This window comes from Rhinopithecus bieti, unplaced genomic scaffold (assembly GCF_001698545.2).
Source record: "Rhinopithecus bieti isolate Rb0 unplaced genomic scaffold, ASM169854v2 scaffold_25394, whole genome shotgun sequence".
Lineage (NCBI taxonomy): Eukaryota > Metazoa > Chordata > Mammalia > Primates > Cercopithecidae > Rhinopithecus > Rhinopithecus bieti.
Genome location: NW_016811676.1, coordinates 785,340 through 798,771, shown reverse-complemented (window position 1 = coordinate 798,771; position 13,432 = coordinate 785,340). Strand labels below are relative to the sequence as shown.

Sequence of the window (13,432 nt, the reverse complement as noted above, 5' to 3'; positions counted from 1 at the left end):
GAGTAGCTGGGACTACAGGTGCCCGCCACCATGCCCGGCTAATTCTTTTGTATTTTTAGTAGAGACGGGATTTCACCGTGTTAGCCAAGATGGTCTCGATCTCCTGACCTCGTGATCTGCCCACCTCAGCCTCCCAAAGTGCTGGGATTACAGGCATGAGCCACCATGCCTGGCCCAGTTGTGGTCTCTTTGAGTATTACATATAATAACTTACGATATCCATTCAGCAAAAATTTTTAAAGTACAATGTCACAAAAATCATTAAGACAAAAAATACAGAATAAAATTAACTACTGGTTTGAAATTCTCTTTTCAGGCATACATAAAAAACATTTTTTAAAATTCTAAGAAGACATCGCTTCTCGGCCTTCTGGCTAAGATCAAGTGTAGTATCTATTCTTATCAGTTTAAACTTCTAAGATAAATCAGAAATCACATAACTACACATCTCATTTTCCCAAATAACTTTAAAAACCGAGTCAAGTAACAATTTAAAGCATTTATACTTACATTCAGTAAAGAAAATACTTAACATAGGCCAACAATTGTCAATTGATCCTAATTTAGTTAGAATTGTTACATCGCCTGCATATTTTATCCAATTCAGAGCTTCTTCCATTGCCAAGATTTTCTGTTTCAAAAGAGAAATGAAGAATGGGGACTTGGTTATTAATTCTAAATTTGCATGTGGCATTATAAATTCATCTTATGCAAGTATGTCAGATCTTTAATACAAAACTGGTACAACCAATTATTTTTTGCTACTCCAGCACGTAACCTAGAGTAGACTGACATGTAAATTAACAGACACCATGGACTCACATATGTTACCTCTTCAGGAGACCTCAGACCACTCTCAGAGCTCAAGATGCTTCTGCAATTATTACAGACCTGGAATTTGAGGTCTACAACCTGGCCAGACTGCCTGGGGTAGCAGGCGAGTGCAATATAACAAGGTGGATGAGGGTTCTCAGATCTCATCTACACAAAGACCTCCATCCTTACCCCAAGGTTAAATTTATAGATTAAAGTTCTCCAGAGGAACTACATATTTTACGTGGTCTGTGACAAATAGAAGAATAAGGAGATAAAGAACAAGGGGAAGATGTGTCTGGGCAAATGGGCACTCAGTACAGTGATCTCCATGAAGGATCAAGAATTCACAGAAACGTTATTTGTACTTCTAGTGTCTAAAGTAACTTCAAAAATTAAAGTTAACAATGGGCTTAAGGTAAACATAGATGTTTATGGCATCAGTATAATTCAAAATTGGTTTAACATTGAATCTGGAGATTACCTAGTAATTACATATCAAAAAATACTCATACCAGAGGCCTAATAATTTCATTTGGGGAAACATAAGCCAGGTAAATAATCTAAAAGAGAAAAAGAATCAACTTGTAAAATAAGCTCAAAATTACATTATGCACATGGGTTAAAAAAAAGATCCAAACCCCCAAAATGAGGAGTCTGCTTAAAGAAAATATAGAAGTCAATACTACCAAACCCCACATATAGAACATTGAGCGTATGGACTCAATACAAGGGGAAATGAGCAGTGAGGTAACTGCCACTCATCCACAGTGGCTGTGTCAGGTTCTGTGTTTAACACTTACATTTTCTATTTTACAACCAATTCTCAATAAGCCTCCAATGAGGAATGAATCATTCTGAAAAATAAAAAAGGGACATATTTTTTCCTTATTCAGTCAATTCTACTTGAATTTTCTAATGGAAAAATGGCCTACATTTTAGGAACACTACTATACGTACACAATAGTACACTTCCAACAAGCATTTACATGACCAAGTTACCCCTTAAGACCCTAAGACAAGAAATTCCAAAATAGTCTCCCATTGGGTTCTAGTAGTAAAATAACTTAGTGTAATCTTTAGACATGTGAGTTTTTTTTTTTTTTTCAGACAGGGTCTCACTCTATCACCCAGGCTGGAGTGCAGTGGCACAATCTTAGCTCACCACAACCTCCGCCTCCCAGGATCAAGAGATTCTCCTGCCTCAGTCTCCCAAGTAGCTGGGATTACAGGCACGTGCCACTATTTCTGTATTTTTAGTAGAGGCAAGGTTTCAACATGTTGGCCAGGCTGGTCTCAAACTCCTGACCTCAAATGATCCACCTGCCTCAGCCTCCCAAAGTGCTGGGATTACAGACATGAGCCACCATGACCAGCCAACATGAATTTTCAAAGTTCATTGCACTAGGCCAGGCGTGGCAGCTCACACTAGGCCAGGTGTGATGGCTAACATTTGTATGTTACTGCAAATAACTACTGCAGAATATAAACATCAGAATGGCCTTTCTAAATTTAATAGTACCAAGAACAACACTTGACTCCACAACCAACTGAAATTTAAAAAGCTTATCCAACAGCTTTCAAAAAAAATTTTAAAACCACAAAAACTCTCAACTTATCTCAATAGTGTAAGGAAGGACACCTCCTCAAATCTGCCCTGATAAAGTCTACCTACCCAAAGACAAAATACTTGTTGATGGTGATGTGTTTTTATATCAACAGATAGAGCACATCACTTTCAGAACCTGTGGCAAAGGTTTCTATGAACCCATGCCCCACTTTCTGCGACAAGTTCCAATTTCTATCCTTTAATGACAAGATGCAGTCCTGGTCCCCAGCATAGAACCATGACAGCAGTCATCTCCCTGATCTCTCAAATACTGAGCACGCACTGATGGATAGCAGATTCATCTCAGGTTAACCAAAACTAAAACCATTACCTGTTAATTGCTATAAATTAGTCATATGAGCCTAACACTATATAAATGTTTATATTATTTAAACCAAGGGCTTAGGGGGAACCTCCATTCTACCACTTACAGCAACTTTCTTTGCCAAATCCACAATATCTTCCATCAACTCAAGATGTTGTAATTTCTTCAAACTTATCTCAGAAGCACGTGAATTGCTTAAAGACAAATTTATTTTTTAAAAGATTAGATTATCATATATACAAATTCATTGAACTTTATGCTTAGCTATGTATCTCAAACCATTAAAAAAATAAGTTCTCTTTTTCTTCACTCTAGGTAACAATAACTAAGCTATTTATTCAGTGAACAAAATACTGTATCTTTTTCCTCTCTTTTGTACTATAACACTGATATTTATAAACAAACATGTTAATTCTTCCCGACTCAGCTTCTAGTCTACCATCTAGTACGATTCTATTCAGAATTTCACTGATTATGTTACAATTATTCATTCATATCCAAATCTCAAGCTTTGTTTTTTCCACCCTATTAGACAAAAGTTGAGCAGCACACAAGAATAAGACATAAGCCTTCCAGTGAACTTGCATTCCTTGGTATTGGGTAACATGCTTATCACTGTCCATACAAAATGAGTAACATATAGTAACTTACTTGGCGTCCACACAGGGATGCAATCGTGATATTACAGAACTGTTTTGATGTTGAAACAGAAGTGGCCAGAAGATGTGTATTTTAATGGCATCACAATAATCTTGCAGGACAGAAATTGGTTTACTACACCATATACTGCAGATGTCAAATTCTTAATTTAAAAAAAAGTTTAAAATTAATGTTTGTGCCTCATTTTTTAATAAATCAACACTGTTAATAGTAAAAGGCAAAATGGATATGGAGAGGGAAGAAATGAATGAAGTATTTTAGCCTGCTAAATGTTAAGAATATTTAAGTGCTGGCTAAAACTCTATTTTAACAAAGAAAAGTTCTGATTTCTAGATGAAAACTAGTAAGAATACATTTTAAAAGGCATATAAATCTGTTGTATTGTTATGACAGCATGGATGGACCTCCCTTTATAGTATTTCCATATATTAACATTAAAAATACCAGTGTACTCACCTAAATTCCTCTCACTTTGGATATAATCTTTATATTGCATACCCTAAAAAGAAGAAAATTATTTTGATTTGTGTCTAATAAAATGGAAAAGTACAGTTCTTGATTTTTGATCTAAGGATTACCAGAACTAACCAAAGAACTTTCAGTGGACATTTATTTATATGCTTCAAACACATCTTCAGCCAATGAGTCTTAATTTGAGACCCTTTTTACAGTATTTCCTGAGTTTGCTTCTATGGCTCTCCCCAAGAGCTTTTCTAATTCCCTGTCAGAAAACCACCTTTTGCCACCACTTGTCTTCTGGCATTCCACAATCTTATTTTTGAGCCAGTGCTTACTTTTCCTTCTCAAATCAACTTTTCTTTTTTTTTTTTTTTTTAAGAGACAAGAGTCTCACTCCGTCACCCAGGCTGGAGTACAATGATATGATTTCAGCTCACTGCAAACTCTGCCTCTTGGGTTCAGGCAACTCAAATCAACTTTTCAACAGCATGTGTACCTCCCTGTCAAAATGCACGTAACACAAAAGCATCTTTACTCAGAGAGCCCTAAACCAGAAAATCTTCAGTACACAATGTCAAAAATGAAAAATTAGCAAACCTACTTACCACCGCATCACAGTAAAGCTGAGTCACACGAACAAAATCATTGCTCATAAATTCAGCAGCAAAGACACAATCGTCCACGTAAGGGCAATCTTCTAACAAGGCATAATCTGTCACAGTGAAATCTCCCTCAGCAAAATTGTCCATGATGCACAAGTCTAAGGAGACAACACAAACTCAAGTCAGTAATTAAATCATTTGAGATGATAGAAGAAAGTTTTCCTGGCTTCTATGGTATATTAGAAAAATACTTGGAACCTATGTCCCAAGGAAATAACTTCTATCAGAACACTGAGCTCCGAAAGACTCTTGTCCCCATTCTGCTGACTTTTCCCCTGACTCTCTCCAAATAATTTAATCTATTTCTTCCTTTCCTTAGGTTCACATATTCACCATCTCTACTCTAAGTTAATCTGTTTACATGTCTCCTTTAAATGGAGGATCACTAAGGGCATCTTATTTATCTTTGTATGTGCCTAGCACATGGTAAGCTCTCAAAGTGTTTGCTGAATGAAGAAAAGACATCTTCCCGTTGCTGCACTTGTACCCTACCTGCTTTTACTGCATTCTGTGAAATGCGCCATTTCATCATACACAAACTGTTATATTCTCAACCTCCTGGCCTGACCTAAATCCTGACTCCACTGAGAACTTTCCTATCAACTGCTCATATTTTCCTACTCATCTCTCAGTGTGTTTCTATCTTGGGCAAAGGAGTAGGGCTAGAGTGGTGCAGGGGAAGTCTGCCAATCTCCTAACTCCTCAAGGCAGCATCCAGACCTTCCATCCTCCTATGGACTGCTGCTTCTAACACTCTCACAACTACTGCAATACACAATCAGCACTGCTAAATTGCAAAAAGGAAAAAACCCTCACATTATCAAAAGCCATGTTTTAAAATACTTATTTCAATGGGGACCAAGGGGTTAGTGCTAAAGTTTCAGACTAAGGGTTTTTTTTTCCTGAAGAAACTTTAATAATAAGGATTTTTATAATTATCAGAGAATAGCTACATAGGCTAAACATCACTGAAAAATGCACCATTTTATTACTTCTAGCTCTTGCCCATATAATGGCTTTCTTTTCCTGTCATCACCAGCACATCATTAACACTATTCCTTGTACCTCTCACTTCACCATTATTATCCTACTATTGTTAGGATAAACCAAGTTTCTTCTTTCCAAAGCAAGACCACCACCAGTCCTTGAAATACAAATCTATTTATTTAATCAATCCATCTCATGATGTCCAAATTGCTGTATGAAAACTTCACAATCTCACAAGTGAAGAATAATAACAATCTTCCTAGCAAATTATTTGTACTATGTGTCACATACTGTACCAAATGTTTTACATGCATTATTTCACTAATCCTCAAGCAGTTCTTCTTAGCAGGCACAATTATCATCATCTCCACTGTAAAGATGGGAAAATGCTCACTTAAATCAAGTAATTTGCTCATGTCACCAAGCTAGGAAGGATTCAAATCCAGTCTTTAGTTGCCATAGCTTCTGTTCTCAAACACTCTCTTTTACTACATCTACTTTTCCTGTCATTGTCACCTATTTATCTCTTGGTTACTGTCACGTTTCAAGATCACTGGCAACTAGTTCACAGTGTTTTTCTCTTTCCTCCAAATTCTGTCATCATCCCAGCCACATCGAGGTCCATGCACACAATACTCTAGCCTTGTAGTTTAACAGCCTCCTCAACTAACATGAACTTCACTGCCTACCTCACTAGGTTCTCCCACCCCAGGGTGACACCTCAGAACACTACCTGGGTCAAAACCAGTTGTAAAACTTTTTATTAACTCCTCTCTGATCATAGCCAAGAGTCATTATGGCTCATGTCTTCCTGATTTCCTACCACAGCCATTCTTCAACTTCATCAAGAACTCTTCGTTTTTCACCCATCTGAATCCTCCTTCTCATTCACTTTCGGCCTCCTACGAATTGGTTTCCACTTCGACCGTTCAAGGGAAACTGCTTTCATGAAGATCACTAATGACCTTTCACAAAAGACTACTTATCTATAATGTCTAGAACCTGACCTATTTGGCATGAATATTTCTAGAGTTTAAAAAAAATTTAACTCTAAGAGTGAACCATGACCAGAAAACATAAGATAATGGAGCACCCAAACTATAGCACATGATATGACGTATATGCTAAACTCACTCGTCTTACAAATTGTTTTGGCATAAAATACAGAAAGAGCCAAGAACTGTCACAGCCCACATATCATGGCGTCAATTACAATACAATTAATGTGCTCATACCTGGCAGACTGATACTGATCATTCAAGTCTGGCAAATCTCACTGATAACACACACAGCACCAATTGTATTGTAATTACGACACTGGGGTAAATTTTATTTTCTATTTTTTGTTTGTTTGTTTGTTTGTTTGAGACAGAGTCTCACTCTGTCACCCAGGCTGGAGTGCACTGGCACGATCTCGGCTCACTGCAATCTCCACTTTCCAGGTTCAAGCGATTTTCCTGCCTCAGTCTCCCAAGTAGCTGGGATTACAGGCGCCCACCACCACGCCCGGCTAATTTTTGTATTTTTAGTAGAGACGGGATTTCACCATATTGGCCAGGCTGGTCTTGAACTGCTGACCTTGTGATCCACCCGCCTCGGCCTCCCAAAGTGCTGGGATTACAGGCGTGAGCCACCGCACCCAGCCTTGTATTTTAACTAGAGAGGCAATGTGACAAAGTGGTTAAGAACATGGACTCTGTAGCCAAGACTCTCGGCTTGAATCCTGGCTCTCATTTCCTTGGGTGTGTGATCTTGGGCAAGTTACTTAACCTCTCTGTGCTTCTTCTGTGTTTCCTCGCATATCAAATGGGGATAATGATATTACCTACCTGATCAATCAGTTAATACATGTCAAGTGCTTAGAAGAGTACCAGGTATATGGGAAATGCTCTAAATACCAGCTATCATTAACATTAACGTTAGATGAGTATTTTTAAAATCCACGGTTTGGATGCTTCCAGCTAAATAGTCTACCTTAATTGCTAAATCCAAAGAGCACTTTTCAGCTTACAACTTACTTGACACTGTGGACCACTTCCTCCTCAGAACTCTTCATTTGGACTCCAAAGACCATCTTCTCCTGGTTTTCCTCCTATTCGTCTGGCTGCTCTTCCTCAGTTTCCTTCATGGGCTCTTCTTCTCCATTCCCCGCCACCCAATGTCAACTCTCTTTTCTTCTCACTCTTACTCTCTCCTTGGGTGAATTTATCCACCACACCCATGACTTAACAGAGCACTTTCTGAACTTGCATCATTTGCATAGCTTCACCATGATTTTTGCCATTTCCATGTATCACATATATTTTTAGTTAATATTTCCCTTTTATTGAGCTTGCTTGGCCTAAGTGATGATGTCCATGATTATCAAAGGTTAGATGTGCAAGTTATGTTTCTCATACACATTAAATTCCTATCTATTAAAATTTTTTCAAGTGTTTATCTATGTACCAGTTTAAATTATCTCATACGCACTACAGTAAACAATGGCTTCCAAACTTCCAAATGCTGAAGACTCCCAAATCCTTCCAGGCGAGGTTGTATCTCTTGACTTCTAGACCCTACTAGAACTACAACAAGATCTTAACCAAGATGTCCCACAAGCCCCTCTGAATCAGTAAGTTCAAAACAAACATCTTTTCCTCAAAACAAACATATGAAACCAAGTTCTTTCCTCTTTCTGTATGCTGTTTATCAGTTAATTGTTCTACATGCCATTTTACTACCCAAACCTAAACCCTGGGAGTCAACCTAGTCTCCTCAGTCTCCTTCAACATTTCTGTCCAACTGATCGCAAACTGTTGTCATTTCTGCTTCCCTAAGAAATCTGAAATTAGCACACATATACTTCTTCATGCCCAGTGCCACTGCCTTCACTGTTTCTCCTCTGAACTAATTTAACAAGCAGTCTCCTAACTGGTCAGGCTTGCCTTCAATCTTGGCACCCTCTAAAACTCTGATCATGTCACTATACTGCTTAAAACCATGCAACAGCTTCCCTTCAGCTTGAAAATAAAGTCTAACTTCCCTAATATAAGCATAGAAGGCCTTTTGTGATCTTGCTCCTGCTTTTATCCCCAGTCACTCTACGACACACAACCTAGAAGCCAGTCATACCCCAGTCCTTCCCAAACAAAACTTATTCTGTAACCACCTAATGCTATCAGTTCTTAATACCCAATTCCAGGAAGCATTTCCTGATCTTCCCACTACCATCAAGTTGATTTTTGCACCTCTTCTCTCTAAACAAGAGCACCCTATCCATGTCTCTGACAGCAGTTTTCACACTGTTTGACTATCACAGGTTTATCTCTGCAGGGTCACTATAGATCTAGAGGATATACTGTGCAATCCACTTGTCATCTGTACTGCTATTTACTTAATGGTTTTCTTTAGGATAACTCAAATCTTAACTTAGATGTAAACTAGTTTCAATAGAAATGCTGATATCACCAAGAAAGCTTGTTTGGTACCATAAAATTTTTTCTAATACAAACAAAAATATACTACTAAAATTAAATACTAAAATAAAGAGCTTCTGACCCCATCAGTTATGGTGAACTAGACACTCTGGGGAACGTACTATTGGGAGGAAAAGGTAGATCCTAGATTTAAAAAAAAAAACAACACTTTTTGGATGATTTTGCTGAGACCATAGAAACAGGGGAACATCTGAAGCCACCCTCTCCATGCAAAAGCAACAAACCTTGAGCTAGAAATTAAACTTGGCTACAGTTTAGTGCTACAAGTGGTGGTACCAAGAGCAGTAGTAGGATCAGGACACTGAGCCCTGGGCTAGAAGCAAAACGTAGGAACTTAAAAGTGATGCCACCTAAACTTCCTAGCTCCCAGACAAAGCTGACAGAAATGCTTTCAGAAAGAAAGCATCCCCAAATTAGACTCTCAAGATTCCCACAAAGATCAAACAGAAGTTCGTAATCAATGATCACCAAACACATGAGGTGACAGCTACATTGAGGGAGAGACAACAGAAAAAAAAAAAAAAAGCACTTAAGTTTAGACATCCCCCTCCCCAAGGATATCAGACATTGGGAATGTCTGATATAGTCTACAGAATAGCTATAGGGTCACAAAAATCAGCATATAACATGAGAACGTGAAGAATGACTGAGCATATCAAAAAAGAACCAAGCAGAACTTTTAGAAATTAAAAATGTAATCATTAAAAGAAAAAAAAAAGATGGGATGGGTTCTAACCCATCCCAAAAAGTTCCTAACAGAGGATATCCTAACAGAGGCACAGTTGAAGAGAAAATTGGTGAACTAAAATATATGCCTTATGAAATTACCCAGCACTGTAAATTCTGGTAAAGAGAAACAAAGAGATAAAAAATATGAAAGATAAAGAGTAAGTGATCTGGAAACAGTTTAGTGTGTATATATATCCAGTTAAAGTTCCAGCAGGAGAGAAGAGATTAATGAGACATAATATTTAAAGAATACAGGGCTCAGAAACTTCTAGATCTCATGCAACACAAAATGCAGAATCATGAAACACATGCATCCAAAATAGGATAAATATAATCTCTATGTAGACTTAGAAGTGAAATGATGTAACACCAAAGACAGAAAATCCAACGTAACTAAAAAAAAAAAAGGATATTTTCTTCAAAAATGCATAAATAGGCTGGGCACAGTGGCTCACGCCTGTAATCCCAGCACTTCAGGAGGCTGAGGCGGGCAGATCATGAGGTCAAGAGATCAAGACCATCCTGGCCAACATGGTGAAACTCCATCTCTACTAAAAATACAAAAATTGGCCAGGCGTAGTGGCAGGCGCCGGTAGTCCCACTTACTCAGGAGTCTGAGGCAGGACAATCACTTGAACCTGGGAGGCGGAGGTTGCAGTGAGCCGAGATCGCGCCACTGCACTCCAGCCTGGCAACAGAGAAAGACTCCATCTCCAAAAAAAAAGAAAAAGGAAAAAGCATAAATAAAACTGGCGGCACACTTTGTATAAGCAACATTAGACTAGTATTCCTATCCTACTGACAGAAAAGAAACACTAACCTACAACTGTACATCCATTAAATGATCTGTCAAGAACAAACGTAAAATAAAAATACTTTTAGATTTTTTTTAATATCTAAAACTGAGTCAACCACCAACCAAGACACTTGGAACTTACCAATTAAAAGACAGAGGTTGTCTGGTGAGATTAAAAGAAAAATCCAGTACTATGTCTCTTATAAGAGACACTTAAAATGTAAGGACACTTAAAAAAATCAAAGTAAAATGAAAGAAAAGAACATTCCAGGTAAATCAGCACCAAAAGAAAGATGGGATCAGACAAAAAGCCTCGAAGACAAAGAAGCAAACTTAGAGAAGATCACAATATAGTGAAGGTTCGAGCCACTAGGAAAATAATGTTAAGCTTGCACGTAGCTAATAAAAGTCTCAAAATACAGAAGAACAAAAATTGTTAGAACTACAGGAAATCTGTTAGAAACTAGTAATGGTAGGATATTGCAACACATTTCCCTCAGTTAAGATACGATAAACCAAAATTAATAAGGATAAAGACTACCAGAACAACACAAACAACAAGTTTTACCTAATAGACACTTAACAATTACAGAATATATACTCTTCACAAGTATACACAGAACAGTTCTAATAATTCACTATGTACAAGGCCATAAAGCAAGGGCAAAAAAAAAAAGATATTAAAAGATAAAACATTCTCTGGCAACACAATTAAGAAATCAATAATTAAAGGAAAACAACTTAATACAGACACATTTGAAAATTTTAAAATGTCTGAGTAACTCATAAGTCAATGAAAAAATCAAAATAGAAATTTTAAAAATACTTGATTTGAAAGTTAATGAAAACACTATAAATTAAACTATGTTAGATAAAGTGAAAATGAACTTTGAGGAAGTTTATAGCCTTGCATGTTTATACTAGGAAATAAGAATGTTGAAAATTAATGCTAAGTGTGTAATTTAAGCGAGAAAAATAGTTAAATAACAAACTGAAAGTAAAATGAAATAATAAAAGAGAAAAAAGATCAATGAAATAAAAAACAAATAATAGAACAAATTAGGCCAAAAGTTAATCCTTTGCCAAGATTTTAAAAATGGACAAACTTTGGCCGGGCGCGGTGGCTCAAGCCTGTAATCCCAGCACTTTGGGAGGCCGAGACGGGCGGATCACGAGGTCAGGAGATCGAGACCATCCTGGCTAACACGGTGAAACCCCGTCTCTACTAAAATACAAAACTAGCCGGGCGAGGTGGCGGGCGCCGGTAGTCCCAGCTACTTGGGAGGCTGAGGCAGGAGAATGGGGTAAACCCGGGAGGCGGAGCTTGCAGTGAGCTGAGATCTGGCCACTGCACTCCAGTCTGGGCGCCAGAGCGAGACTCCGCCTCAAAAAAAAAAAAAAAAAAAATGGACAAACTTTTAGTAAGACTGATCAAGAAAGAGAAGTCAGACATAAATAACATTCAAAATGAGAAAAGGGGAACACATACACAAATAAAACAGAGATTAAAAACAGAGTTAATGCCATACCGTGAGCAGTGGCTCACGCCTATAATCCTAGCACTTTGGGAGGCTGAGGTGGGCAGACCACTTGAGGTCAGGAGTTTGTGAGCAGCCTGGCCAACATGGTGAAACTCCGTCTCCACTAAAAATAGAAAAAAATCAGCCAGGCATGGTGGCGCACTCCTGTAATCCCAGCTACTCGGGAGGCTGAGGCAGGAGAATCTCTTGAACCCGGGAGGCGAAGGTTGCAATGAGATGGCACCATTGCACTACTCCAGCCTGGGCAACAGACAGACTCCACCTCAAAAAAAAAAAAAAAAAAAAAAAACCATAAACTTCATGTGAAGAACTTAAAACTTATGATAAAAGGACAAACTTCTAAAACTTACCAAAACTGACTAAAAGAAATAGAATACCTGAACAGTCCTATGACTATTCAACTAATTACTACTAAAACTCTATGAAGAAAACATTAGATCCAAATGACCTTACAGTTAAGTTCCACCAAGCTTTTAAGAAACAAATCACTCCAATCCAATCTCTCCCAGGGAACAGAAAAAGAGGAACTACTCTCTAACTCATGGCATAAAGTTAGTGTAACTTTAATACCAAAGTCAGATAAGACAGACAATAAAGAAAAATAGAGGTGATTCTAGTCACAAACAGACACAAAAATCTAAATAAAATATGAGCAAACTCAAAGTAGTAGTTCATAAAAATACAATCTATAAAGACCAATTTGGGTTTATGTCAAGAAAGAATATAAAAGAAAATGAAGTTTTAAATCTATAAAATGGAATTCATTACATTTAACAGATTAAAGGAGAAAAGACACAAGATATTCTCAGCAAGTGCAGAAAAGCAAGTGACAACTGCAAAGACTTCCCTAACTTAATCAAAGGTATCTACAAAAATTCACAGCAAATGTTATTCTCAGCGGATAAATATTCTCTTTAAAAATGAGAACAAGACCTCTATGCCCACTATAATCGCTTCTAATGAACAACCCTAATCACTTCCATAGAACATAAGTATAAAGTATGCCAGCACATTTAAGACCAAAAAAAAAGAATAAATTAAAGCAAAAATAAATATGAATTAAAGAACCAAACCTGTCACTATTTGGCAAGTGATATAATTATCCACACAAGGAAAACCAAAGGAATTCTCAGAAAAAAAATTAGTAAGTTTATCAAGTGGATGACTAAAGGGTCAATATTTTTAAAAATTCATTAAATTTCTATTTAACAATAAATAAGTTAAAATATTTACTAACAATAAATAAGTTAAAATAGAATCTTTAAGAATACCACCATTTATAATAGCAACAAAACAATAACATCAGAATCAACATATAAAAGTAGAAAATCTCTATGGAGAAAATCATAAAACTACACTAAAACCTTACATA

At 37.2% G+C, this 13,432-nt stretch overlaps 1 protein-coding gene across 1 annotated transcript in view; it reads right to left on the bottom strand.

Annotated features, from left to right (window-relative positions):
- TTC3 (tetratricopeptide repeat domain 3) overlaps positions 1–13,432 on the bottom strand; it is a 132,831-nt gene that overhangs the window by 110,223 nt on the left and 9,176 nt on the right. Inside the window, 6 exon segments of the mRNA XM_017894623.1 lie at positions 511–631; positions 1,617–1,670; positions 2,854–2,941; positions 3,399–3,549; positions 3,864–3,906; positions 4,472–4,626. Coding sequence (XP_017750112.1) covers positions 511–631; positions 1,617–1,670; positions 2,854–2,941; positions 3,399–3,549; positions 3,864–3,906; positions 4,472–4,626 — 612 coding nt within the window.